This window comes from Lampris incognitus, chromosome 21, assembly GCF_029633865.1.
Source record: "Lampris incognitus isolate fLamInc1 chromosome 21, fLamInc1.hap2, whole genome shotgun sequence".
Lineage (NCBI taxonomy): Eukaryota > Metazoa > Chordata > Actinopteri > Lampriformes > Lampridae > Lampris > Lampris incognitus.
In genome coordinates this window covers 24,621,714-24,648,353 of record NC_079231.1, presented here as the reverse complement: position 1 = coordinate 24,648,353, position 26,640 = coordinate 24,621,714, and the positions used below count along the sequence as shown (strand labels likewise).

General features: G+C 48.1%; 2 protein-coding genes across 2 annotated transcripts in view; one reads left to right on the top strand and one right to left on the bottom strand.

Moving 5' to 3' along the window:
• The window catches only part of nbeal1 (neurobeachin-like 1), a 132,546-nt gene extending 119,091 nt beyond the window's left edge, over positions 1 to 13,455 (top strand). The window contains exons 51-54 of the mRNA XM_056300960.1: positions 927 to 1,088; positions 3,915 to 4,063; positions 4,453 to 4,588; positions 12,650 to 13,455. Of these exons, the coding sequence (XP_056156935.1) occupies positions 927 to 1,088; positions 3,915 to 4,063; positions 4,453 to 4,588; positions 12,650 to 12,748 (546 nt within the window). The 3' untranslated portion in view covers positions 12,749 to 13,455. The remainder of the gene's footprint in view (positions 1 to 926; positions 1,089 to 3,914; positions 4,064 to 4,452; positions 4,589 to 12,649) is intronic.
• Positions 13,456 to 16,250: 2,795 nt separating this feature from the next.
• Positions 16,251 to 26,640, bottom strand: part of LOC130131311 (uncharacterized) — a 12,024-nt gene continuing 1,634 nt past the window's right edge. Inside the window, exons 2-8 of the mRNA XM_056300959.1 lie at positions 25,680 to 25,717; positions 24,518 to 24,826; positions 24,264 to 24,332; positions 22,286 to 23,892; positions 21,956 to 22,093; positions 19,510 to 19,621; positions 16,251 to 17,408 (exon numbers count right to left, since the gene is read on the bottom strand). Coding sequence (XP_056156934.1) covers positions 17,335 to 17,408; positions 19,510 to 19,621; positions 21,956 to 22,093; positions 22,286 to 23,892; positions 24,264 to 24,332; positions 24,518 to 24,826; positions 25,680 to 25,716 — 2,346 coding nt within the window. The 5' untranslated portion in view covers position 25,717 and the 3' untranslated portion in view covers positions 16,251 to 17,334. The remainder of the gene's footprint in view (positions 17,409 to 19,509; positions 19,622 to 21,955; positions 22,094 to 22,285; positions 23,893 to 24,263; positions 24,333 to 24,517; positions 24,827 to 25,679; positions 25,718 to 26,640) is intronic.

Below are 26,640 nucleotides of genomic sequence, written 5' to 3'. Positions count from 1 at the left end.
AGAAAATGAGAGCTGGTGATCATCACCCTTAGCTTCCTTGTAGATCAGAAGGGCATGATCATTGTTGTTATGATAGTTCTATTTCTGAGGATCAAGGGTTTAATAGAGATAGCCAACAGCTCAGGTTTTGCACAGGTTGAGCTGGACATGCTGCTCTCTCATGCAGGCCGATATGTCAGCAGTGCAAGCAGCAACCCTCTCAGACACCTCGCTGTCTTCTGTTGGAAAAGAAGTATAGAGTTAGGTGTCATCAGAGTAGCAGTGTTTGGAGAAACCATGTTGTTGGGCCAAATGAGATGGTATAGAATATGAAGAAGTGGGCCAAACACTGAGCCTTGAGGCACACCTGTTGTAATCTTATAATCTGCTTGGGGGGGGGGGTCACTTTACTGTTGTGCCATCAATGCCTAGGCTCTTCGGCTGCTCTGTTTTGAGCAGAATGGTCTTAAACGTTTGCATAACCTTATATCCATTTTTTTTATAACCGAACCAGAATAATAAGAATAATTTGCTGCCCAATTACTGAAAGAGCTTACTGGACAACTAGCTTTCAAACAAAACTAGTTTTCAGGAACATGTGTTTTGCATTCAAATGCCATCTTATTTTACCAAGTAAGTGGGAGTCTGAAAACAATGTGGTAGAAAATTACCCTAGTCTAGCACAAAATGTTTTGGTCTTGGTCGTGATATACACTCAGGTAAAGAAAGCAGTTATTTTTCTCGTGGTAGATATTGTTTGCAAATGTTTTAGTCCATGTTTTGTAATCTGTAAAATGACTTATTTGGTGTGTTCTGTGTTACGAAGGAGTACAGGCTACTCTTTACTACATTAGTGAAATATCACCAACATGATGTGGGCATGTATTACAGTGTAAATATATAAGAGGGTGAATGTTACATAATTTGTATACTTCCTATTGTTTTAGGATGGCACTGTGATCATCCACACTGTGCGTAGGGGCCAGTACATGCGGTGTCTGCGACCGCCATGTGAAAGCACATTGCCTCTCTCCATCCTGCACCTGGCAGTGTCCTGGGAAGGCCACTTGCTGGTCCATACATGCCTGGAGGGCAAGGCCACACTCAAGGTAGACACACACACACACACACACACACACACACACACACACACACACACACACACACACACACAGTATCACAACTGTTGGACTGAATTGTGTGCTAGCTGTCTAAATTTGAACTGTGATGCAGAACTGATACTGTCTCCTTGAGTTTGGTTCTGCTTTAGAATGTTTAGAATTGGCCATTTGTCTTCAAGCGCAATGCACTGACATGTTCAAAACATTTCACCTTCACTGCCATGGCTTCCTATCACAAATTCAGCCACCAACACATTTGCATTGCTATACTTGTGACTAGGGCTGTGCGATATGACCAGAATCTCATATCACGATATAGGGATGGATGGATATCGTGATAACGATACATATCACGATATATGTCATTCATATCGCGATAACGATACATATCACAATATAGGTCATTCATATTACGGTAATGATACATATCACGATATAGGTCGTTCATATTACGATAATGATACATATCACGATATAGGTCATTCATAGCACGATAACAATACATATCACGATATAGGTCATTCATATTACGGTAATGATACATATCACGATATAGGTCGTTCATATTACGATAATGATACATATCACGATATAGGTCATTCATAGCACGATAACAATACATATCACGATATACGTAGGTCATTCATATCACGATATAGGTCATTCATCTCACGATAACGATACATATCATGATGTAGGTCATTCATATTGTGATAACGATACACATCACGATATAGGTCGTTCATATAACGATACATATCACGATATAGGTCGTTCATATCACGATAACGATACATATGATATAGGTCATTCATATCACAACGATACATATCACGATATAGGTCATTCATATCACGATAACAATACATATCACGAGATAGGTCATTCATATTGCGATTATATGTCATATTCATATTGCGATAATACGTCATTCATATTGCGAGTGAGCACCTCCAAGATTGAGGCCATGGTTCTCTGCCGGAAAATGGTGGATTGCTCCCTCCGGGTTGGGGATGAGTTGTTGCCTCGAGTGAAGGAGTTCAAGGATCTCGGGGTCTAGTTCACAAGTGAGGGTAGGATGGAGCTGAAGATTGACAGGCAGATTGCTGCAGCATCAGCAGTAATGTGGACATTGTACCTGACCATTGTGGCGAAGAAGGAGCTGAGCCGGAAGGCAAAGCTCTCATTTTACCAGCCAATCTTCGTTCCAATCCTCACCTATGGTCATGAGCTTTGGGTAGTGACCGAAAGGGTGAGATTGCAGATACAAGTGGCTGAAATGAGTTTCCTCAGTAGGGTGTCTGGGCTCAGCCTTAGAGATAGGGTGAGGAGCTCAGACATCTGGAGGGAGCTTGGAGTAGAGCCGCTGCTCCTTCACATCAAAAGGAGCCAGTTGAGATGGTTCGGGCATCTGATTAGGATGCCTCCTGGGTGCCTTCCTTAGGAAATTTACCGGACACGGCCAACTGGGTGGAGCCCCAGGGGTAGACCCAGAACTCGCTGGAGGGACTACATGTCTAATCTGGCCTGGGAATGTCTTGGGGTCCCCCAGGAGGAGTTGGAAGGTTTTGCTGGGGAGAGGGATGTCTGGAGTGCCCTACTTAGCTTGCTGCCACCGCGACCCTACCACGGAGACGCGGCTGAAGATGAGATGAGATATTGCGATAATGATACATATCATGATATAGCACATTTTCTGTAAATTCAATGAATAAATAGTTTATATAAAATGACTTATTTCTTATATTTTGAATTATGTCCTCGACAAATAAAAGGTGCTTTCTCATATTTGATTATTTTTCTCCTTTTATTTAGAACCTTTCACAAATTTTCAATTAAGCATGTAACAATTGTACATAAACTTTGTGGATTTCCTCCTCTAATTTGGCCCCACCCTCTTGATATAGACGAGGCAACTCGACTTGAGTGAAGTGTTTTTGGCTTGGCATTGCGGCGTACCTTGGGTCGAGTGTTGGCACCAACTCACAAAACCCCCATTTCTCGACTGTGTAAATTGAGGTCATGTCTTTGCAGATGTAAGTTGCAATGGCGGTCGTTCTGTCTTTCCATCTTCGTGATTCTTTGACATGTGGTGTGCCGCGGGCAGAAGCCTCTTGCAACGTCTGAGTCTGGGGTTTGTTCTGAGCACTCGACTGCACTTTTGTGGTACTCGTCTGTAGACTCTCCGCAGTGTTTGACAGGATTCTTGCATTGGTGGTAAAAGAGGCTAGTGGTGTTTGAGTCTGTTGTGGGGACCGGTGTGTGGCATATTTTGCAAAGTACGGTTTTCTGGTCTGTGTCAGACTTTTCATACCCAAACCATCTCCATACGATAGAAGTTGTCCCTCTTTTAGGTACAAGCTCCTGGTTTTGTCCTGGCTGGTCGGACTCCTTCTGTTCGGAATTACCCCATTCTGCGTTACTTCACTGTCCTCCATGTTTGTTTGTATTGCCTTCATGAATTTCCTGCCTGCGTCCGTGCTGTGCAAAGAGCAGAAAGGGTCGTCCAATGAAAAGTATTGCCGTACAGAGTGTGATTTGCGACACAACAAAATAAACGATAGAGCTTAAAACAAAATGGTAGACGTTTTCTATCATCACATATTATGGTCATATCACACAGCCCTACTTGTGATTCTTATTCCCTCTCATTAACCCCCTACCGCTGACCCTTGGCCTAACCCAGCCAGATCATCTCAACTCTCTTACTATTTGAGTGCACACCAACAGCCAGAGGAAAACTGGGATCTGAACCGCTCCTGGACTGTTGACCTTCCCGTTCACTCTCTGAACTAGTGTTTTGTTCCCCCCAAGGATAAAAATGCTCTCCATCTGTACTCTGTCAATGGGAAGCATTTGTGCAGTGAGCCCCTGAAGGAGCAGGTGACGGACATGTGTGTGTCTGGGGAGTATGTGCTGACAGGCAGTGAGCAGGGCTACCTGTCCATTCGAACCCTTTACAGGTAATCTCTTACACCCTTGTATGTGTTCAATCAGAATATCACTGCTGTTGGATTGAAAAAAATGTGTCCTCAAATAGTCAACGTAGAGTTAGAAATCTAGAAGCAGCAGTATTGTCAGACAATATGTCTTCGTGGAACGGTCACCAGTTCTGACGGGTTTTCTTGTGCTCTGGTGCTACCAAGGATATTGAGGCTTGAACAGGAAATCTGTAAAATTCGTTTTATTTTTGCAGTTTTTACAGGTTTTTGTTTGTGTTTAATGTGCGTATTTGTGTGTTTGGGTCCGCATGCATGTCTATAAATTAACACCTGTTTTCTTCTTGCATATCACCTCTATTTCCCTCTGTTGTCCCCACCCACCACTGTTACACCCCTACCCCTTCCCCTAGCCTGTCAGTCTGCGCAGCGCCCATGGCCATGCGTGTGCCAATACGCAGTGTATCAGTGACCAAGGAGCAGAGCCACGTCCTCGTCGGCCTGGAGGATGGCAAGTTGATCATCGTGGGCGTGGGCAAGCCGGCAGAGGTAAAGAGCTCACTGAGGAACTACATCGCTCAGAGCCTGGAGGGCTCGCCCCTCATGGCCAGCTCACTGCTGGCCCCTCTGCGCATGCGCTCACCTGCCCGCCTGCTGAACCAGCGGGACCAGAAGGTGTTCAGACTGAGCTCCAGCGAGCAGAAACCCTAACACTCCTACTCATTGTCTCTTTGTATATAGCTGCACACACACACACACACACACACACACACAGACGTACATGTACTCCAGGATTAACCTAAGAATGAGTCCAAAATGTCCCAGAAGACCTTCAAATCCAAATGCACCCTTTCCTTCTTAGGGATGGTTGTTGCCCCTTGTAAATTATGTCTTCTTCGGGCGTCCGGGTAGCGTAGCGGTCTATTCCGTTGCCTACCACCACGGGGATCTCCGGTTCGAATCCCCGTGTTATCTCCGGCTTGGTCGGGCGTCCCTACAGACACAATTGGCTGTGTCTGTTGGTGGGAAGCCAGATGTGCGTATGTGTCCTGGTCTCTGCACTAGCGCCTTCTCTGGTCAGTCGGGGCGCCCGTTTGGCGGGGGGACTAGCGTGATCCTCCTATGCACTACGTCCCCCTGGTGAAACTCCTCATTGTCAGGTGAAAAGAAGCAGCTGGCAACTCCACATGTATGGGAGGAGACATGTGGTAGTCTGTAGCCCTCCCCGGATCAGCAGAGGGGGTGGAGCAGCAACCGGGACGGCTCGGAAGAGTGGGGTAGTTGGCCAAGTACAATTGGGGAGAAAAAGGGGAGGGGTGATGTCTTCTCCTTTAGAGCAGTGCCAGGACACAAACACACATGCAGATAAATGGAGGTTTGACATTCCTTCAGTGCCCAGTTGAGTGTGCGTTGTAGCCCTGAGATGTAATGCAGGGGAGATGCCCCTGGGGTAACAAGTGAGGCAGTGCTTCACTAAAAAACATTTACACACAAATGAGCATATCTTTCATCGTGCCAAATGAGATGCCAAAGTTTCATCACAAAGACTGTCTCCTCTGAACCCATAACAAGTGCAGTGGTCAAAACAAAGCATGCCTGACAATGTGTTGTGCGAAACAGCACAGCGCTCGGGTTGGTAGGAGAGACAACACAGCGCTCGGGTTGGTAGAAGGAACAGCACAGTGCTCAGGTTGGTAGAAGAGACAGCACAGTGCTCGGGTTGGTAGAAGGAACAGCACAGCGCTCAGGTTGGTAGAAGAGACAGTACAGCGCTCAGGTTGGTAGAAGGAACAGCACAGCGCTCAGGTTGGTAGGAGAGACAGTACAGCGCTCGGGTTGGTAGAAGGAACAGCACAGCGCTCGGGTTGGTAGAAGGAACAGCACAGTGCTCGGGTTGGTAGAAGAGACAGCACAGCGCTCGGGTTGGTAGAAGAGACAGCACAGCGCTCGGGTTGGTAGAAGGAACAGCACAGCGCTCGGGTTGGTAGAAGGAACAGCACAGCGCTCGGGTTGGTAGAAGGAACAGCACAGCCCTCGGGTTGGTAGGAGAAACAGCACAGCGCTCGGGTTGGTAGGAGAAACAGCACAGCGCTCGGGTTGGTAGGAGAAAGCACAGCGCTCGGGTTGGTAGAAGGAACAGCACAGCGCTCGGGTTGGTAGAAGGAACAGCACAGCCCTCGGGTTGGTAGGAGAAACAGCACAGCGCTCGGGTTGGTAGGAGAAACAGCACAGCGCTCGGGTTGGTAGGAGAAAGCACAGCGCTCGGGTTGGTAGAAGGAACAGCACAGTGCTCGGGTTGGTAGAAGGAACAGCACAGCGCTCGGGTTGGTAGAAGGAACAGCACAGCGCTCGGGTTGGTAGAAGGAACAGCACAGCGCTCGGGTTGGTAGAAGGAACAGCACAGTGCTCGGGTTGGTAGAAGGAACAGCACAGCGCTCGGGTTGGTAGAAGGAACAGCACAGTGCTCGGGTTGGTAGGAGAAAGCACAGCCCTCGGGTTGGTAGAAGGAACAGCACAGTGCTCGGGTTGGTAGAAGGAACAGCACAGCGCTCGGGTTGGTAGAAGGAACAGCACAGCGCTCGGGTTGGTAGAAGGAACAGCACAGTGCTCGGGTTGGTAGAAGGAACAGCACAGCGCTCGGGTTGGTAGAAGGAACAGCACAGCCCTCGGGTTGGTAGGAGAAACAGCACAGCGCTCGGGTTGGTAGGAGAAAGCACAGCGCTCGGGTTGGTAGGAGAAAGCACAGCGCTCGGGTTGGTAGAAGGAACAGCACAGCGCTCGGGTTGGTAGAAGGAACAGCACAGTGCTCGGGTTGGTAGAAGGAACAGCACAGCGCTCGGGTTGGTAGAAGGAACAGCACAGCGCTCGGGTTGGTAGAAGGAACAGCACAGTGCTCGGGTTGGTAGAAGGAACAGCACAGCGCTCGGGTTGGTAGAAGGAACAGCACAGTGCTCGGGTTGGTAGAAGGAACAGCACAGCGCTGGGGTTGGTAGAAGGAACAGCACAGCCCTCGGGTTGGTAGGAGAAACAGCACAGCGCTCGGGTTGGTAGGAGAAAGCACAGCGCTCGGGTTGGTAGAAGGAACAGCACAGCGCTCGGGTTGGTAGAAGGAACAGCACAGTGCTCGGGTTGGTAGAAGGAACAGCACAGCGCTCGGGTTGGTAGAAGGAACAGCACAGTGCTCGGGTTGGTAGAAGGAACAGCACAGCGCTCGGGTTGGTAGAAGGAACAGCACAGTGCTCGGGTTGGTAGAAGGAACAGCACAGCGCTCGGGTTGGTAGAAGGAACAGCACAGCGCTCGGGTTGGTAGAAGGAACAGCACAGTGCTCGGGTTGGTAGAAGGAACAGCACAGCGCTCGGGTTGGTAGAAGGAACAGCACAGCGCTCGGGTTGGTAGAAGGAACAGCACAGCGCTCGGGTTGGTAGAAGGAACTGCAGTGAAGCAGGCGTTTCCAAGCTTCAGTGATTAACGTAACACAGTGGATGACTGTGGATTAGGATGTGTTTTTAACACCGCCGGTGAAGCACTGCTTCACCTTGTCTTTCCAATCATGGCGCATTTCAAAGTGAAGCTGGCTTATACACAACTCACCGTCAGGTTGTGAGTCCAGACTCCCAGCACCGCTCACCCACTTTCAAAGTGAAGCTGGCTGATACACAACTCACCGTCAGGTCGTGAGTCCAGCCTCCCGGCGCCACTCACCCACTTTCAAAGTGAAGCTGGCTGATACACAACTCACCGTCAGGTCGTGAGTCCAGCCTCCCGGCGCCACTCACCCACTTTCAAAGTGAAGCTGGCTGATACACATCTCATCATCAGGTCTTGAGTCTGGCCTCCCGGCGCCACTCACCCACTTGTTCCCAGGCCTTCACTCTGTTGGTTCATAGACATGTCGTTTCACTTCAGAGAGAAGCGTTGTTATTTTGATTAAAAAAATAACGATAGGATTGGGCGTCCGGGTAGCATGGCGGTCTATTCCGTTGCCTACCAACACGGGAGTCGCCGGTTCGAATCCCCGTGTTACCTCCAGCTTGGTCGGGTGTCCCTACAGACACAATTGGCCGTGTCTGCGGGTGGGAAGCCGGATGTGGGTATGTGTCCTGGTCAGTGCACTAGCACCTCCTCTGGTCGGTCAGGGCGCCTGTTCGGGGGGGTGGCAGGAATAGCGTGATCCTCCCACGCGCTACGTCCCCCTGGGGAAACTCCTCACTGTCAGGTGAAAAGCAGCAGCTGGTGACTCCACATGTATGGGAGGAGGCATGTGGTAGTCTGCAGATCTCCCCGGATCAGCAGAGGGGGTGGAGCAGAGACCGGGACGGCTTGGAAGAGTGGGGTAATTGGCCAAGCACAGTTGAACTGGAAGAGTGGGGTAACTGGTTAGATACAATTGGGGAGAAAGGGGGGGAATCCCCCCCCCCCCAAAAAAAAAGATTGGATTTTGTGACGGAGTGTAGTGGGTGAAAGTCAGAATTGTGTCGTGTTGTGTAACACACATAACAATAACACCTGTCGTGTCAGTCATCTTTTGAATAGCAGCTGATGCACATACGCTGATATTGTGCTGTATTTGCATATGGCGATGCCATGTATTACATATTCCACCCAAAAATAGATATTCCCCGCCTCAGAAACGTCTCCTAGTGGAGGTGAGGGAGCGTTGCTTCACCACATATGTTGGTCAGCAGCCACCACTGCTGTGGCGTGAAAATGTTATGATTACCTCATTGTGTCCCTGGGAAATGTTGATATGTGTATAGAATCTAGTCTGGGATCATCTTTGTCCTGTGCTGTTAAGCTGAAGTGTAGCTACACAACTCATTTGACTGTGCTGCCTTATAAACTAATAACAAATATGCTGTGAAACACACATCTGATGAGCGCTTCAGCAAGCCGCAAGCCATACAAACTATATTAGTCACATCACACAAAGCTGAACCAGTTCATGTGGACACAACGTCTGTTGAGAGAAACCGTTCATCATCATCTAGGTGACCTCTTCACTCTGACCTGACTGCAGGTGTCCCCACCCTTATAAACAATACAGTGACTGCAGGTACCCCACCCTTATAAACAATACAGTGACTGCAGGTGTCCCCACCCTTATAAACAATACAGTGACTGCAGGTGTCCCCACCCTTATAAACAATACAGTGACTGCAGGTGTCCCCACCTTTATAAACAATACAGTGACTGTAGGTACCCCACCCTTATAAACAATACAGTGACTGCAGGTGTCCCCACCCTTATAAACAATACAGTGACTGCAGGTGTCCCCACCCTTATAAACAATACAGTGACTGCAGGTGTCCCCACCCTTATAAACAATACAGTGACTGCAGGTGTCCCACCCTTATAAACAATACAGTGACTGCAGGTGTCCCCACCCTTATAAACAATACAGTGACTGCAGGTACCCCCACCCTCATAAACAATACAGTGACTGCAGGTACCCCCACCCTTATAAACAATACAGTGACTGTAGGTACCCCACCTTTATAGATAATACAGTGATTGCAGGTACCCCACCCTTATAAACAATACAGTGACTGTAGGTGTCCCCACCCTTATAAACAATACAGTGACTGCAGGTGTCCCCAGCCTTTTAAACAACACAGTGACTGCAGGTACCCCACCCTTATAAACAATACAGTGACTGTAGGTATCCCACCCTTATAAACAATACAGTGACTGTAGGTACCCCACCTTTATAGATAATACAGTGATTGCAGGTACCCCACCCTTATAAACAATACAGTGACTGTAGGTGTCCCCACCCTTATAAACAATACAGTGACTGCAGGTGTCCCCACCCTTATAAACAATACAGTGTCTAACAACAGAAACCAACAACCACTTTCATATGCCAACATGGGTGTGACCATTAACTGGAGTTACAATGGCCATGTGTACTTTTCACAGAGGATTGGGGAATAGTTGTAATCACAGCATTGTAAGATGGTGACAGATGTGCTCTTAGGGCTCAGACACACCAAACCGACTAGTGGCGATGAAGGCCGACTGTTGCATCGCCTCACGTCGCCTGCCATCTGGGCCAAAAAGTAGCAATCGAGCACACCACTAAGACTACAGCCGACGACCAACTAGCATGTATGTTCTGCACTGATTCGCTAAGCTGAACGGCCAATCAGAGTGATCTCTCTCACCGACGGCTCCACCCAGTCAACATGCTGAATTGGCCAAAAAGCTGCCGACGGGTCCGACTAGTGCTGGCGGTGCGGGACACACTGCAAAAACTAGGGTTACAGAGGCTCACCGACGGCCCGACATTGGCCGACTGTCGGCCTGGTGTGTCAAGGCCCTTAGGCCCCCCGTTGGTTCAGGGATGGTCGTTCCCTCTTCACCTAGATGGCCTCTTTGACCCCCCCGTTCAAACCAGCATTCCTCCCTATCAAGGATGTGCACATCCTCATCCTTGAAAGAGTGGCCACTGGCCTATAGATGGTGTAGGCTGTGTAGATGGTGTAGACTGTGGAGTCCTGGTCTGACTTGTTAGCGCTCCTGTGTTGTGTCATCCTCTTGACCAGCGTCTGATTGGTTTCCCCAGTGTAGAAGTCATGGCAATCCTCCTGGCACTTAACAGCGTACACTATATTGCTCTGTTTGTGCCGGGGGACCCGATCCTTGGGGTGGGCCAACTTCTGGTGCAGCATGTTTTGGGGTTTGAAAGCAACTGAGATGTGGTGTTTGGAAAATACATGTCTCAACTGTTCCGACACTCCCACCACATACGGAATCACCACTGGTTCACACTTAGACAGCTGTTGTCCTCCTCCGCTCTTGGATCGGCTGGTGCTGTTTGGGGTCTTCCTGGCTTTGACAAACGCCCAGTTAGGATAACCACACTTATCCAGGGCCTTTTTAATGTGGGGTTTCTCCCCTTCCCTGGCCACTGTGTCGGTGGGGACGTTGTCAGCTTGGTGGTACAGCATCCTGATGACTCCTAGTTTGTGCTCCGGTGGATGATGAGAGTCAAACCTTAAGTACTGATCAGTATGTGTTGGTTTACGGTAAACATGAACAGTCAAATTTCCCCCATCACCAACTGCAGTTTCACATGTAAGAAGACTAACCTGTCGTGTTCCACATCCTCCCTGGTGAACTTGATGTGGTGTCCACAGAAGTAATGTGGTCGGTGAAATGTGCAACATCCTGAGATTTAATTTTAACCCAGGTGTCATCCACAAATCTGAACCAATGGCTAGGTGGTGTCCCTGGATAGGGCATCAGAGCCTCTTTTCCACTTCCTCCATGTATGTCTGTGAATGTTCTCATTCATCCAGGTCATGGTTATCCTAAGGAATTGAATCGAGTGCAACTGGACTTGGACGAGTGCAACTGGACTTATATACCAAGTCCAGTTGCACTCGATTCAATTCCTTTGGATTCCTTCATATACAAGTTGGCCACTACAGGTGAGACTGGGGAACCCATAACACACCCATGCCTCTGCCCATAATATTGCCCCCTGTATGTGAAGCAGACGGACTGAAGACACCGCTTCAGGAGCAGACACACTTGGTCAGTGTTAAGGGGGGTCCTGTTGCTAAGGGTGGGGTTGTCTTGTAAGTTTATACGGACTATCTCCACTGCTTCATAAACAGGAACACACGTGAAGAGAGACTTACCATCATACGAGATACACACTCCGTTGAGTCTGATGAGGTCACTTAGGTGATGATGAAACGTTTCTCTCAATAAACGCCGTGTCCAGATGAACTGATCCAACTTCCTGTGGTTTCCTTACTTGGACTAATGAGCATGAATGAAGACATACTAGTCATGGTTTAATATTGCTAGCTAATACACTTGCACTATGATAGTCAACAGTAAATATTCGGACAGGAGGTGAAGATTTTGAAGGGGTAGTATGGAAATTCTGAAGTCTATTTCTGTCTTCTACTCACCACTAATATTGTTGATCGGTGTGTAACGATCGTGGATAAGTAGACTCGCTAGCCCTTGGCTAACGGGTTGGACCTTTTAGTCGACTGGTTAACGTAGTCACCCGTGGTGCAGGAGACCCCTACACTGTCCTCTCCTTTGGGAAGCCTGTCCCCGCACTTCAGCATATCAGCTCCCTCACGCCCAGTCTGACTTACCCATGATCATTACAGGTAGATTTCATTTCCACGCTCATCCATCCTGTACTTCATACTGGGCACATGGCTGCTGCTAGCCAGGTGCAGTGCAATGCAAGGCACAATGCACAATTTCCATTTAGTTCAGCAGAGCACTTAACATTAGAGGTGAGTAGAAAGTAGACTTCAAACGTTTCATACTGTCCCTTTAATTTGTTTGGGTGTGATGGAAGGACTCCCCTGTTAGTATTATGAGTCAGTCATCAATATGTCCCATCACTCGTCTCTGCTTTTTACCTTTTCTGTTGCAGTCAGTTCACTCCAGAGTGAATCAGGCTATGATTTTGAAATTGTCACTGCATAAATCAATCAAGCTCCAATTGACTAACGAAGCACTCATCAATCATCTCCCTCCTTTCTTTTTTTTTCCCCCTTGACTTTACACTTTTCTCTTTTCTGTACTCCCTCACTTGCATTGCTGCTCTTCCTTTTCTCCTCCCTCCTTCTCAGATTCGCTCAAGCCAGATCACACGCAAACTGTGGGGATCCAGCAAGCGGCTGACCCAGATCTCCTCTGGAGAGACGGAGTACAACACCCACCAGAGCTAGAGTCGATCTGTCCCGACCCCGTCTTCCTAATCGCCTAGCCTTCCTACCCCAAGTCCCCCTACACATTCCCCTGCAGTCCTCTCACCCGACTTTCTGAATGACCCACCACCCCAAATCCTTTTCTTTGACTGTTCCTCCTTTAGTTCTTCCAGCCCCTTCCACTCTTTTCAGGCAGTCTGTGGAGGGTGGTTTGGGGGCAACTAGTATAGGATATCTGAAAGGCTGCACGTCATTTTGTGCGTGTCATTTGTCGTATGTGTGTATGTTTGCATGCATGCGCGTGTGTCTATGGGGCTTGTTTTCGTTCATGTGAACAACAGGTTGGGATTTACTGTCTGGCGCAGGCGCTGTATCCAAAATCCTTAAGTGGCTTTCACACATAGCACCAAATGCACCCCGCTGCCGAGCTCCCCTAAACATGCTCCTGCCATCATCTTCATCCATCAGATGATATCATCATCATACTGCATTATAATTCATAGTGATTCTAATTTCTCTTAATCAAGAGCTCCAGTGCAGAAACACATGCACCTTTGTATTGCAGACCTGCTCGAATATAAACTTCCAATATAAAGTCCTCCAAGTTAAGTCCTCCTCTAGTTCAGGAGATGTTTGCATTTGCAGGTATTTGTATGTATGTGTGTGTGTGTGTGTGTGTGTATGGATCGTTTATTCTCCTGCACTCTGTCTCCAGTTTCAAGTGGCTTTCCCCCTCCTTGTTCGCCTTCGCTCCAGATAGTTTGCATTTGGGCTCCTTAGGCAGAGATTCATGTTCTTTTACCTCACAGCAATCTCAGATCGGCCTTATGCAGTAAACATGGCTTCTGTCTGTCGCAGGACAGACCTCCCCGCCTTCTCTGTGTTCATACAAATGTGTGTCTTGTTTCCATTTGTTTAACTGTGGATTTCTTTGCAGTATATCTTTCTTTCTTGACATCTGTCTTGCCGTTGGTCATTTTTCGGTCATTTTCTTGCAGCAGTTGGCAGCTGCGTTAGGTAGCAGAGAGACCCGTGGAGCGGTAACACAGTTTTTCCATGTGCGCTTTGCATCTTTATCTTAAGCTAACCCACCTTTTTTTGGGGGGGGGGGCCACAACAGGAAATATGATCCGTTGTTCATCACGGCATATTATCTACTGCATATCACTTGTTGTCACTATGAGCAGAACACTACGTTGTCCTGCACTACGAGCTCCCACGTGGACTGGACACTGCAGCAGCGATTCAAAGGGCGCTTTGTGACTCTGCATAGCTCTTTAACTTAAAGTCTTGAGCGCAACTTGATAGCTGACGTCATCTTTTCTCCTTTTGTTAATGTGTATTGACTATTGGCAGCAACCCCCCCTCCCAAAAAAAAAAAAGGCGGTGAGAGGTAGATATCCTAAGGGCTTCATGAGATCAGATTAGATCAGATCAGATTAGATTAGATTGTTTTATCAGCCACACAGCCAGAGCCGGTGGAATTTGTTTTCTTAGCGTTATTTTAGCGTTAACTCAAATAAAACACTTAATTGCCTTCTGGGATAAATAAAGTTGTCTGAATCTGAATAACACTAAGCTAAGATCTTAGCGTTCGCTAAAATAACAGCAAGTTATGATCTTAGCATTAGCTAAAATAACACTAAGATCTTAGCATTAGCTAAAATAACGCTAAGCTAAGATCTTAGCATTAGCTAAAATAACGCTAAGCTAAGATCTTAGCATTAGCTAAAATAACAGTAAGTTATGATCTTAGCATTAGCTAAAATAACGCTAAGCTAAGATCTTAGCATTAGCTAAAATAACAGTAAGTTATGATCTTAGCATTAGCTAAAATAACGCTAAGCTAAGATCTTAGCATTTGTCCTGGTCGCTGCACTAGTGCCTCTGGCCGGTCGGGGTTCCCCCCGGATCGGCAGAGGAGGGGTGGTGCAGCAACCGGGATGGCTTACAAAGAGCGGGGTAATTGGCCAGATACAATTGGGGAGAAAATTGAAGAAGAAAAAGATCTTGGTGTTAGCTAAAATAACACTAAGCTAAGATCTTAACGTTAGCTAAAATAACACTAAGCTAAGATCTTGGCGTTAGCTAAAATAACACTAAGCTAAGATCTTAACGTTAGCTAAAATAACACTAAGCTAAGCAGCGATACAGCGCCCCCCCGTGGTATTGGTAATGGTTTGCCGGTCCCGTGTCTCCAGCTCCGCTGTTGTTCTGGACGAGGGAGCGCCTCACCAAGCGGCCTACCGCTCTCACCACCGCCACCAAACCGTTTGCACTTTTGTTCCGCTCCCCTCCGCGTCCTCTTGCCGCTCGTTTTGGAGGGACTGACCTCCAGCCAGCTGTTCCCCCTGCAGCTGTTCCCCCTGCAGCTGTTCCTCCTGCAGCTGTTGCCCCTGCAGCTGTTCCCCCTGCAGCTGTTGCCCCTGCAGCTGTTCCCCCTGCAGCTGTTGCCCCTGCAGCTGTTGCCCCCGCAGCTGTTGCCCCTGCAGCTATACCTCGTGTGAGCTGATGTTTGCATGACCTCGGGTTTAGTCTCTAGCGTCAAAGACAGTTTGTTGTTGTTTGCGTCATACTGTATTTTTGCACCATTTTTCCTGTGTGTGTGTGTGGGGGGGGGGCATGCGGGTGTTTGTGTATGTCGACATGTGTATGTTTGTGTTCCTCGTGCCAAATCCTTTCTCATCACAGATGTCTGATGTCACGAGAGAAGGTGTTCCAGCTCAACGTAAACTTGTTGTTGTGGCTCCGGGTTGTGGGTCTGGGACTGGACAGTGTCACTCAAATAGTTTTTTCTTTGTGTGTGCGTGTGTGTGTTTTGTTTTTTTGGGGTTTTTTTTTTTATACTTGACTGTCGATTTGGTCTTTATTTAAGAATCACAAATGTACTACATCGCTCCAAGCTGTAACGTGTTAGGAGGTTGTTGTCCGCTTGTTGGCGTCGTGTGTGTGTCTTTTCATCATTCTCTACAAGTGCATTCTCACTTGAAGCATTTTCAAACCCACTGTCATGACTGCAACACAAATGGAGTGCCTTTATCTCAACACGGCGTTAGCAGAGACCGGATGTTCTCCCGCCGGAAGCTCCGTGGCATCCGGAAGTCACCTGACCGCAACATTCCAGAGGAGAAGCAACACTACCGACGAGAACGACGACCACGTGACGAGTAGACGCCGAAATTAACTGAAAATTACGATTTGTTCGTTTTGTTTTGGGTTTATTCTGCGAGTGTGACTAAATAGATGGTGTGTGTATATATCTGTGATTATTTATGAATACGGTTTATAATGTACAGCATGATTTTTATTTCAGTGTATTTGAAATGTACTTTTGCACTTTCCAGGTACTAAATCGTGAAAGATTGTTTTAACTCGTGCCCCTGACCTGTACAGACAGCGGCTTTGGATACACACGTGGACATGATCAATAAAAGTCTTATCAAGATTTCAACGGGTTTTGCTCCTTCAGACGTTTTGCATGTTTGACATCCTGTTAGGCCACAGACACAAGAGACACCAGATGTATAGCTGAAGGTTTCTGTTAGAGGATGAAAACACTCGCGGTCTTATTCTGCAACGCTGGTGGGTGCATGAACAACATCTAGTTGTGTAGTCGTACATGAAGAACATCTAGTTGTGTAGTCGTACATGAAGAGTATCTAGTTGTGTGGCTGTACATGAAGAACATCTAGTTGTGTAGCTGTACATGATCATCTAGTCGTACATGAAGAACATCTAGTGTAGTTGTACATGAAGAACATCTAGTTGTATAGTTGTACATGAACATCTAGTTGTGTAGTCGTACATGAAGAACATCTAGTTGTGTAGTTGTACATGAAGAACATCTAGTTGTGTAGTTGTACATGAAGAACATCTAGTTGTGTAGTTGTACATGAAGAACATCTAGTGTAGCTGTACATGAAGAACATCTAGTTGTGTAGCTGTACATGAAGAACATCTAGTTGTGTAGCTGTACATGAAGAGCATGTAGTTGTACATGAAGAGCATCTAGTGTAGTTGTACATGAAAAACATCTAGTTGTGTAGCTGTACATGAAAAACATCTAGTTGTGTAGCTGTACACGAAGAGCATCTAGTTGTGTAGTTATACATGAAGAGTATCTAGTTGTGTAGTTGTACATGAAGAGCATCTAGTTGTGTAGCTGTACATGAAGAGAATGTAGTTGTGTAGCTGTACATGAAGAGAATGTAGTTGTGTAGCTGTACATGAAGAGCATGTAGTTGTGTAGCTGGCATGAAGAGGAAAAGTCAGAGTAGAAGCTGCTCAGTCATGGAGCGGGATTGTGGTTGCTGAACCGCAGCAGAACTCTGGGGGAGTCAGGGGACACACCTGTCCACCGTCACACTGCCCGTCTGTTGTTGCCCCCCGTCACGCTGCTGCTCGTCCAGCCACTGGCACTGGACTTACTCTGCCAGGTTCACACTGAACGTCCTGCTGCGCGCTGATGGTGTCGGATGTGGATGGACACGGTAGGGCTCGTGGACGCGTCCCTGAACCAGGAATACCGCTTTTCTTTTGACTTGACTGAGGCGATCATGGATAAGGGGGGGGGTCACGTGCTTCACTCTCGTTTTCCTGGCTGGTCCTCATGCCGTGGTTGGGTAGGAGCAGACGGACGCTCTTTTCAGCTCACAGTCCACCGCCGTCCACCAGCGCTGATCTGTGGTGGGGTGGGGGTAGTGGGGGGTGGGGCAGAGACGCCCAGACACGCAAAAAGAAAGGAATGTGGTTTAGCTGAGAGTTGTGACTGCCATGAGAAGCACGCGACACAGTGTCGACGTCATAGGCTCTGGAGTTGTGCTCTTCCCAGACTACACAGCGAGACACAACGTGTGAGTTGCCTGGTTTACTCGCGGAGGGTTTACTTTAAAAGCAGTCTAGCGGGGGCGTCCGGGTGGCGTAGCGATCTATGCCGTTGCCTACCAACACGGGGATCGCCGGTTCGAATCCCCGCGTTACCTCCGGCTTGGTCGGGCGTCCCTACAGACACAATTGGCCGTGTCTGCGAGAAGCCGGATGTGGGTATGTGTCCTAGTCGCTGCACTAGTGCCTCCTCTGGTCGGTCGGGGTGCCTGTTGGGGGGGGGGGGATGGCGTGATCCTCCCACGCGCTACGTCCCCCTGGTGAAACTCCTCACTGTCAGGTGAAAAGAAGCGGCTGGTGACTCCACATGTATGGGAGGAGGCATGTGGTAGTCTGCAGCCCTCCCCGGATCAGCAGAGGGGGTGGAGCAGAGACCGGGACGGCTCGGAGGAGCGGGGTGATTGGCTAAGTACAAATTGGGGGGAAAAGGGTTGAAAAAAAGAAGTCTAACATGAATGTGGTAATACCCATAAGCCACATGCAGGGGCATTAAGATGATACACCAAACAGCGCTGACTGCCAGTGGGTTTGTCTCGTGCTGTCTGGGCCTTCGATATCCCAGCAGTCATTGGGCGGCAGGCGGGGAGACACCCTGGACAGGCCGCCAGGCCTTCACAGGCCTTCGACCCTATTGCATGATCATGCAACATACACAGCGTATGTAGTATGACATACAGGTGTGACATACACAGCATATGTAGTATGACATACAGGTGTGACATACACAGCGTATGTAGTATGACATACAGGTGTGACATACATAGCGTATGTAGTATGACATACACGTGTGACATACACAGCGTATGTAGTATGACATACAGGTGTGACATACACAGCGTATGTAGTATGACATACAGGTGTGACATACACAGCGTATGTAGTATGACATACACGTGTGACATACACAGCGTATGTAGTATGACATACAGGTGTGACATACACAGCGTATGTAGTATGACATACAGGTGTGACATACACAGCGTATGTAGTATGACATACACAGCGTATGTAGTATGACATACAGGTGTGACATACACAGCGTATGTAGTATGACATACAGGTGTGACATACACAGCGTATGTAGTATGACATACAGGTGTGACATACACAGCATATGTAGTATGACATACAGGTGTGACATACCTAGCATGTGTAGTATGACATACAGGTGTGACATACACAGCATATGTAGTATGACATACACGTGTGACATACACAGCGTATGTAGTATGACATACAGGTGTGACATACACAGCGTATGTAGTATGACATACACAGCGTATGTAGTATGACATACAGGTGTGACATACCTAGCATGTGTAGTGTGACATACAGGTGTGACATACACAGCGTGTGAGGCTACTAACACAGGAAGTGGCTGTTTACTGCTCTGCTGTCCACTTCCTTGGAGCGCCGTACTGCGTCTTTCTGGGCCGACAGCTGCAGCGTGTCAGCTGACAGGATCTGCAGCTGGTGATCATTTCAAGACCACTGCGTGAGATCCAGGCGGGCGCCATCCGTCTTTCACGCACAAGGCCCTCGCCGAGGCCGGGCCTCCAAGGCCCTCGCCGAGGCCGGGCCTCCAAGGCCCCCAGCAGCTTGCTGGACTGTATAACGCCGCCAGGCCTTCACAGGCCTTCGACCTTATCATGCAATAGGAGCCAAAGACGTCATTTCACAACACTTGTCTCTCCAAAACATATTTATTATATAACTCGTACTCTTAGTAACTTGACTCTGGCTTGGGTCCAAGTCATGTGACTTGAGTCCACGCCTCTAACTTTTGGCCCACCTGTCTCAGTGTAGTGGTCTGCACAAAAGCGTCTTGTAAAGGACATGGTATAAATCCAAGACTTGTTGCGAGTGTGTTTCGGGGGGGGGGGGGGTCCAGGTCTTACCTATGTGGAACATCTCCAGGCAGGCGGGTTTGTCAGTGTTAATGTTGGGGTGACCCGGCATCCAGTCGCTGTAACCCCATTCCGAGCCGTCGGTCCACTCAGCCTGCTGCTTCTGGGGGGGACAACAAGCAACAATTATTAATGATTATTAATAATTATTAATAATGCTTACAGAAAACGTGCTCTTTATCGTCCTGTTCAAACCTGACTGACAGGTGGCGCTGTAACGTGGTGTCAGGCTGGTGTTGGTGGCACAATGTTCATTCCTATGCTTGGGTGTTTTCCTGAAAGCCAAAAGCACCGACTCACAATATTCCCGCGTGAGAGATCCCAGGCGTGAGTTTGCAGCGTGGCCGGAAGGCGTGACGTCGTTAGATCAGCGGAATCCTAAAGTACGGTGTAAGGCGAGGCACGTGGCTCTCGGGGCGTTTCCGCTTTTAGTTGATCTGGAGAATCTGTTTCACACTCGGAGTATTCCCCTCAGCTGGCTTTGTGTTTTAAGTGTGTGGGAGGGAACCCAACAATCCAACTTGCGTGTGGACCAGAACTATGAGACCAGGACCACTTCCGTTTCCGCCCTGCAGCAGTCGCGTCCCAAGCACAACACGCACTGAGCTGATGCATGACATGGCTTTGCGTCATGGCAGCAACCCACTGTGACGCGGTTACTGTAACCGAGCAAACTTCCGCGCGCTGCGGGGTTCGATCCGGGTTGTACTGCACCACGAGGCGACCTCGCTAACCGCTCGACGGCCAGTGGGTCTTTTTAGTACGTGACGGTAGTCACCCGCTCCCAGCAGCGCGCCCTCGTGCGTCTTTATTCCCGCGCTCCGGACAGACTTATGAGGATCTGCACGCTTCCGGGCACTTCCGGATCCCACCGCTGCCACCAGTATAGCGGAGCACATTTCCGCGCGCTGCGGGGTTCGATCCGGGTTGTACTGCACCACGAGGCGACATCGCTAACCGCTCGACTAAAGGGGGCGCCCCCTGGCGACTGGCCAGTCAGTCTTTTCAGTAGTTTATACTGTTTCTGTAGGTGTTCAATAGAATGTGCACATTGCGGTACTCCCCCCCCCTTTTTTCTCTCTCCTCTAATTGTACTTGGCATATTACCCCACCCTCCCGAGCCGTCCCGGTCTCTGCTCCACCCCCTCTGCCGATCCGGGGAGGGCTGCAGTCTACCACATGCCTCCTCCCATACATGTGGAGTCACCAGCCGCTTCTTTTCACCTGACAGTGAGGAGTTTCACCAGGGGGACATAGTGCGTGGGAGGATCACGCTATTCCCCCCAGCCCCCCCTCCCACCTGAACAGGCATCCCAACCGACCAGAGGAGGCGCTAGTGCAGTGACCACATACTCACATCTGGCTTCCCACCCGCAGACACGGCCGATTGTGTCTGTAGGGACGCCCGACCAAGCCGGAGGCAACGAAACAGACCCCAGACAGCATGCGGATGTGGGCCACTCCAGGCAATGATGCGGCTCTGGTGGTCTTCTTCTGGCCCTGACCAAATGGATGTGAGCCTGAAGTGGCCCACATGTACTAACAGCAAATATGGCCCAAATATGCCAAATCACATGTGGGCCTTTTCTGGCAAAGCTGCGGTGCTCTGGGCAACATGTGGTCTGCATGTGACCCTGAAGTGGCCCGTGTGGTAAATGGTGAATATGGCCCAAATATCACAAAACAAATATGGCCACCTCTGGCAAATATGTGGCACTTGCGGCATTGCTATGGCTTGGTTCTGGCCCAGATCTGGCAAACAGGAGGGGACCGCCCAAGTGCCATCATTCCACGCGGTATGTGGGCCGGATGAACGTGTCGGGTGTGGGACGGGTCCGGGCCACAGCAGTTCTGCTACCTGGGACCGCTACACTAGTTTAAGTACCCCGGTGCTTAAAGCAGTGACTCACAGCAGTGATGGTCGGTTATTAGAGCGTTTCCGCCGTCGGTCTGTTGAATTCTAACAGGCCGCTTGTGTTTATCCCGCAAGGCAGTCAAATTCCTGCAGTTTGCTGGTGTAAACTACACCTTCGTTTTAGAATTCTGGTTTGCTCGGAATGTAAAATGCAACAAAACCCACGTGTGACCGCAATAATGTTACAAATCTTTCTGATTCGAAACAAATCCAGTGCAGTAATGATTTAGTGGTAGACAGTTAAATGGTTTACAACAGCGCAGTCTTGCTAGCAGAGGGTTAAATATAACCCGGACCTCAACAGATCACTTGCTCCATTATTACTGCTTTCATGGCAGGAATGGTTATTTTATTTTCACATCGTACCTCATTCCAGGGTGAAAACTTTCTCCATGTTTCTTAAGTAGCTCTGCTAAATGTTGATGGTGGAGGTCAAATGTCAGAGAAGTCTGACTATAAGCAAGCTGATCACTCATTTCTTGCAAAACATGAATGGGGGGGGGGGCAGGACTAAGAACTTGCCTTGATTACAGCACCCAGCCAGGTCAGCACTGGGCTCGTCTCGCCATCCTTGGTCACCATGGAAACCAGACGGGAATGTAAATCAACATTTGTTACAGATGCAAGGTCAGCATTTGGTGCAAGGGCTCTGCAGGAAGACTGGGGACATACACATACACAGACACGAAGGTAAGCTTAAAACTCTGATTAAAATCCTCACAGAGAAGCACCTGGACTAGGACAAGACTATAGAAATGGATATTAACAGAGAGCTTGCCGGCAGTGTAGAGGGTTTTCTAAGCAGTATCACACTCCCTATTTAAGTGGGAGAGGAATTTGTACTTGTCTTACCTGTGCATCTCTGAAGACCAATGGAGTTGGATTGAACCAATAGCAGCGTCCACTGATAATCTGTCCTTCACATTCTGTTATCTCTATTCTCAGCCTACTGGTCGAAGGTTCAGTACCCTGTCTGAAACCCTCAGGTAGATGAAAGGTTGAGGGTTCTGTGCCCTGCTTGAATCCATCTGGGAGTCGGTGGGTGGATGGCTCAGTTCCCTGTCTGAAACCCTCTGAGATGGAGATAATGGGTTCTGTTCCCTGTCTGAAACCTTTAGGTAGATGAAAAGTTGAGGGTTCTGTGCCCTGCTTGAATCCATCTGGGAGTCGGTGGGTGGATGGCTCAGTTCCCTGTCTGAAACCCTCTGGGATGGAGATAATGGGTTCTGTTCCCTGTCTGAAACCTTTAGGTAGATGAAAAGTTGAGGGTTCTGTGCCCTGCTTGAATCCATCTGGGAGTCGGTGGGTGGATGGCTCAGTTCCCTGTCTGAAACCCTCTGGGATGGAGATAATGGGTTCTGTTCCCTGTCTGAAACCCTTAGGTAGATGAAAAGTTGAGGGTTCTGTGCCCTGCTTGAATCCATCTGGGAGTCGGTGGGTGGATGGCTCAGTTCCCTGTCTGAAACCCTCTGGGATGGAGATAGCGGGTTCTGTTCCCTGTCTGAAACCCTCAGGTAGATGAAAGGTTGAGGGTTCTGTGCCCTGCTTGAATCCATCTGGGAGTCGGTGGGTGGATGGCTCAGTTCCCTGTCTGAAACCCGTTGGGATGGAGATAATGGGTTCTGTTCCCTGTCTGAAACCCTTAGGTAGATGAAAAGTTGAGGGTTCTGTGCCCTGCTTGAATCCATCTGGGAGTCGGTGGGTGGATGGCTCAGTTCCCTGTCTGAAACCCTCTGGGATGGAGATAATGGGTTCTGTTCCCTGTCTGAAACCTTTAGGTAGATGAAAAGTTGAGGGTTCTGTGCCCTGCTTGAATCCATCTGGGAGTCGGTGGGTGGATGGCTCAGTTCCCTGTCTGAAACCCTCTGGGATGGAGATAATGGGTTCTGTTCCCTGTCTGAAACCCTTAGGTAGATGAAAAGTTGAGGGTTCTGTGCCCTGCTTGAATCCATCTGGGAGTCGGTGGGTGGATGGCTCAGTTCCCTGTCTGAAGCCCTTTGGGATGGAGATAGCGGGTTCTGTTCCCTGTCTGAAACCCTCAGGTAGATGAAAAGTTGAGGGTTCTGTGCCCTGCTTGAATCCATCTGGGAGTCGGTGGGTGGATGGCTCAGTTCCCTGTCTGAAACCCGTTGGGATGGAGATAATGGGTTCCGTTCCCTGCCTAAAACCTTCTAGGATGGAGATAGCGGGTTCTGTACCCTGTCTGAAACCCTCTGGGATGGAGATAATGGATTCTGATCCATGTCTAATTCCATCTGGAATGATGTGAATGGGTTCTGTTTCTTGCCTAAACCCATCTGGAATACCATGAACTGGTTCTGTTCCCTGTCTAAAACTGTCTGGGATGGCCATCATTGGTTCGGTTCCCTGTCTAAATCCACCAGGGACATCGGCAGCTGAGATTTCCTCCATTCTGACCCAACTGCCACCATTCTTCTGGGCTGGAACCTCAATGGAGGCTGGACGACAGATAGTGATTAAGTTAGTTTTGATTATTATTAGTATTGTTGTTGTTGTTGTTGTTGTTGTTATTATGCATATTAAAGCCCAGTTTGTCAAACATCGATTAAGCTTAGTCCACTAAAATGCTAAACTTATATCTTCGTTGTGGAATATCTTGGCCTGTGTCTGTAAAATAATTTCTGTTTATTTCCTCTTATCCAGTTGTATTGATCAAGAACAGAGCACAGAAAACGAGAAACGAGCCAGAAAACGTGAAGGTTAGAATGTAAGGGGAAAACGGGAAAGGGGAATATTACTGATTAATTAGGAAAAACAGCCTCCTCTTATTTCAGCAAGTTCCAGCAATTCAACTCCTCCTCTCCCTCACCCTCCTCTGCCAGCCGGTGGTCTCTATCCAGCTCTCCAGATCCCTGCCCCGGGTGAAGACGGATGGAGACTAGAAGAAAAAGACAAAGGGGGGGGGGTGATGAGTTATGGATGAGGTCACTGTTTGGTAGAAACTGAAAAAGAAAGGTCCTTTCTCTCTGATAGCCGGTGGACTTGCTCAACAACAACAACAAAAAGTGAATATAAAATCACATTACGTTGACATCCTATAGTTTGGACTGCATCTGGACCCACCAGGTGCTGGTTCGCCCATATCACGGATGTGTTTCTTCAGCAGAACAGTTGTTCGGTTGACATCAGATGGCCGGGAGGGTTCGGTGCCTTGCTGAAAGCCAACAACCATGGGTCTTTGTATGGCCAAAGGTTCGGTGCCTTGCTGAAAGCCAACAACCATGGGTCTTTGTATGGCCAAAGGTTCGGTGCCCTGCTGGAAGCCGTTGGGGAGCCTGGAGGTTGAGGGTTCGGTGCCCTGTCCGAATCCAGTAGGGACACTTCCAGCCTTGTGCAAACCTTTGGGGGCCATTAGGGGAGCGGCCTGAAGCCCTGCAAGGTGTAGATTCTTGAGTCAGAACAGGTTTTAAGGTGACATGAGAAAGGGACGATAAAGCAGTGGCGAAGTACATGCTGCTACTCCAAGACTCGTTTGATGCCTCTGAAAATATCTGCACTACGTGACACTGAATTCCCGCACCAAGCCCATGTGAACATTGTGTTTGGTGAGAAGCGGATGCTGGTTCCTGCAGCAGGAATGGCCCCTGGTGCTCATGTGGTGACGGAAGAAGCGTTAATAACCACGATAAGTGGAACAGTAAGCACAGTGGCACTTCACTGGGTCACAAGCAATGAACCTTGCCTATTGTCATTATGATAGCAGAGAGGTGAATTATGGGACATATCTGTTTAATCATTAACCGTCGTGCCATTATAAAACATGTACAGCTATTGGCTGGCGGCTTAATAAATTAACAGGGGTCAAAGTGTAATTTCTTGACACCAATTCAATAACTGCGATCTGGTTAGTGTCAGCAAAATCATGTCGCAACAAGTTTTTTGAACAAAGAATTACTGATAAGCTGTTGCGTAAGTCACTGTAAGGCTGTACAAGAGAACTGGGGCAGAATTACAGGGCGGCTTTAGGAATGAGGCGGCCCCCCACGAGGCATCAGCCTTACAGGACACGTTTCATGAAGGGACAGAATTCATTTCATTGATTTGGAATGACGTGGTTAGGAAGAATGTTTGTTTGGCAAGACGGTTCCTCCGTTTAATTTGGGTAAACATTTCGATCTTAAAAGGAAAATGTACGGTATAAACCAGCTTTCAGCCAGCTCTCATGAATTACGGATACCGCACTTGGCATGTTGAGTGAACAGCTGTGGACAAGGGCGAGTCGTACCTGACAGTGCCAGACACAGCAGCACAAACTTCCGCATCCTGTAGACAGTGGACAGAAAACAGCTTGTTTACACAAAAATCAGTCTTTTTAGGAATCCTGCCTTTCTCCTTCGGATAATCCTCCCTTTTCCCTCTCGCCCAACGTCTACAACAGCCACACACAGAAAGCACTGTATCACACTGTTAAACACTGTATCACACTGTTAAACACTTTATCACACTGTATCGCACTCTTAAACAATGTATCACACTGTTAAACACTGTATCACACTGTATCGCACTGTTAAACACTGTATCACACTGTTAAACATTGTATCACACTGTATCACACTGTATCACACTGTTAAACACTGTATCACACTGTTAAACACTGTATCACACTGTATCACACTGTTAAACACTGTATCACAATGCATCACACTGTATCACACTGTATCACACTGTTAAACACTGTATCACACTGTTAAACACTGTATCACACTGTATCACACTATTAAAAACACTGTATCACAATGCATCACACTGTATCACACTGTTAAACACTGTATCACACTGTTAAACACTGTATCACAATGTATCACACTGTATCACACTGTATCAAACTGTTAAACACTGTATCACACAGTATCACACTGTTAAACACTGTATCACACTGTTGAACACTGTATCACACTGTATCACACTGTTAAACACTGTATCACACTGTATCACACTGTTAAACACTGTATCACAATGCATCACACTGTATCACACTGTTGAACACTGTATCACACTGTATCACACTGTATCACACTGTATCACACTATTAAAAACACTGTATCACAATGCATCACACTGTATCACACTGTATCACACTGTTAAACACTGTATCACACTGTTAAACACTGTATCACAATGTATCACACTGTATCACACTGTATCAAACTGTTAAACACTGTATCACACAGTATCACACTGTTAAA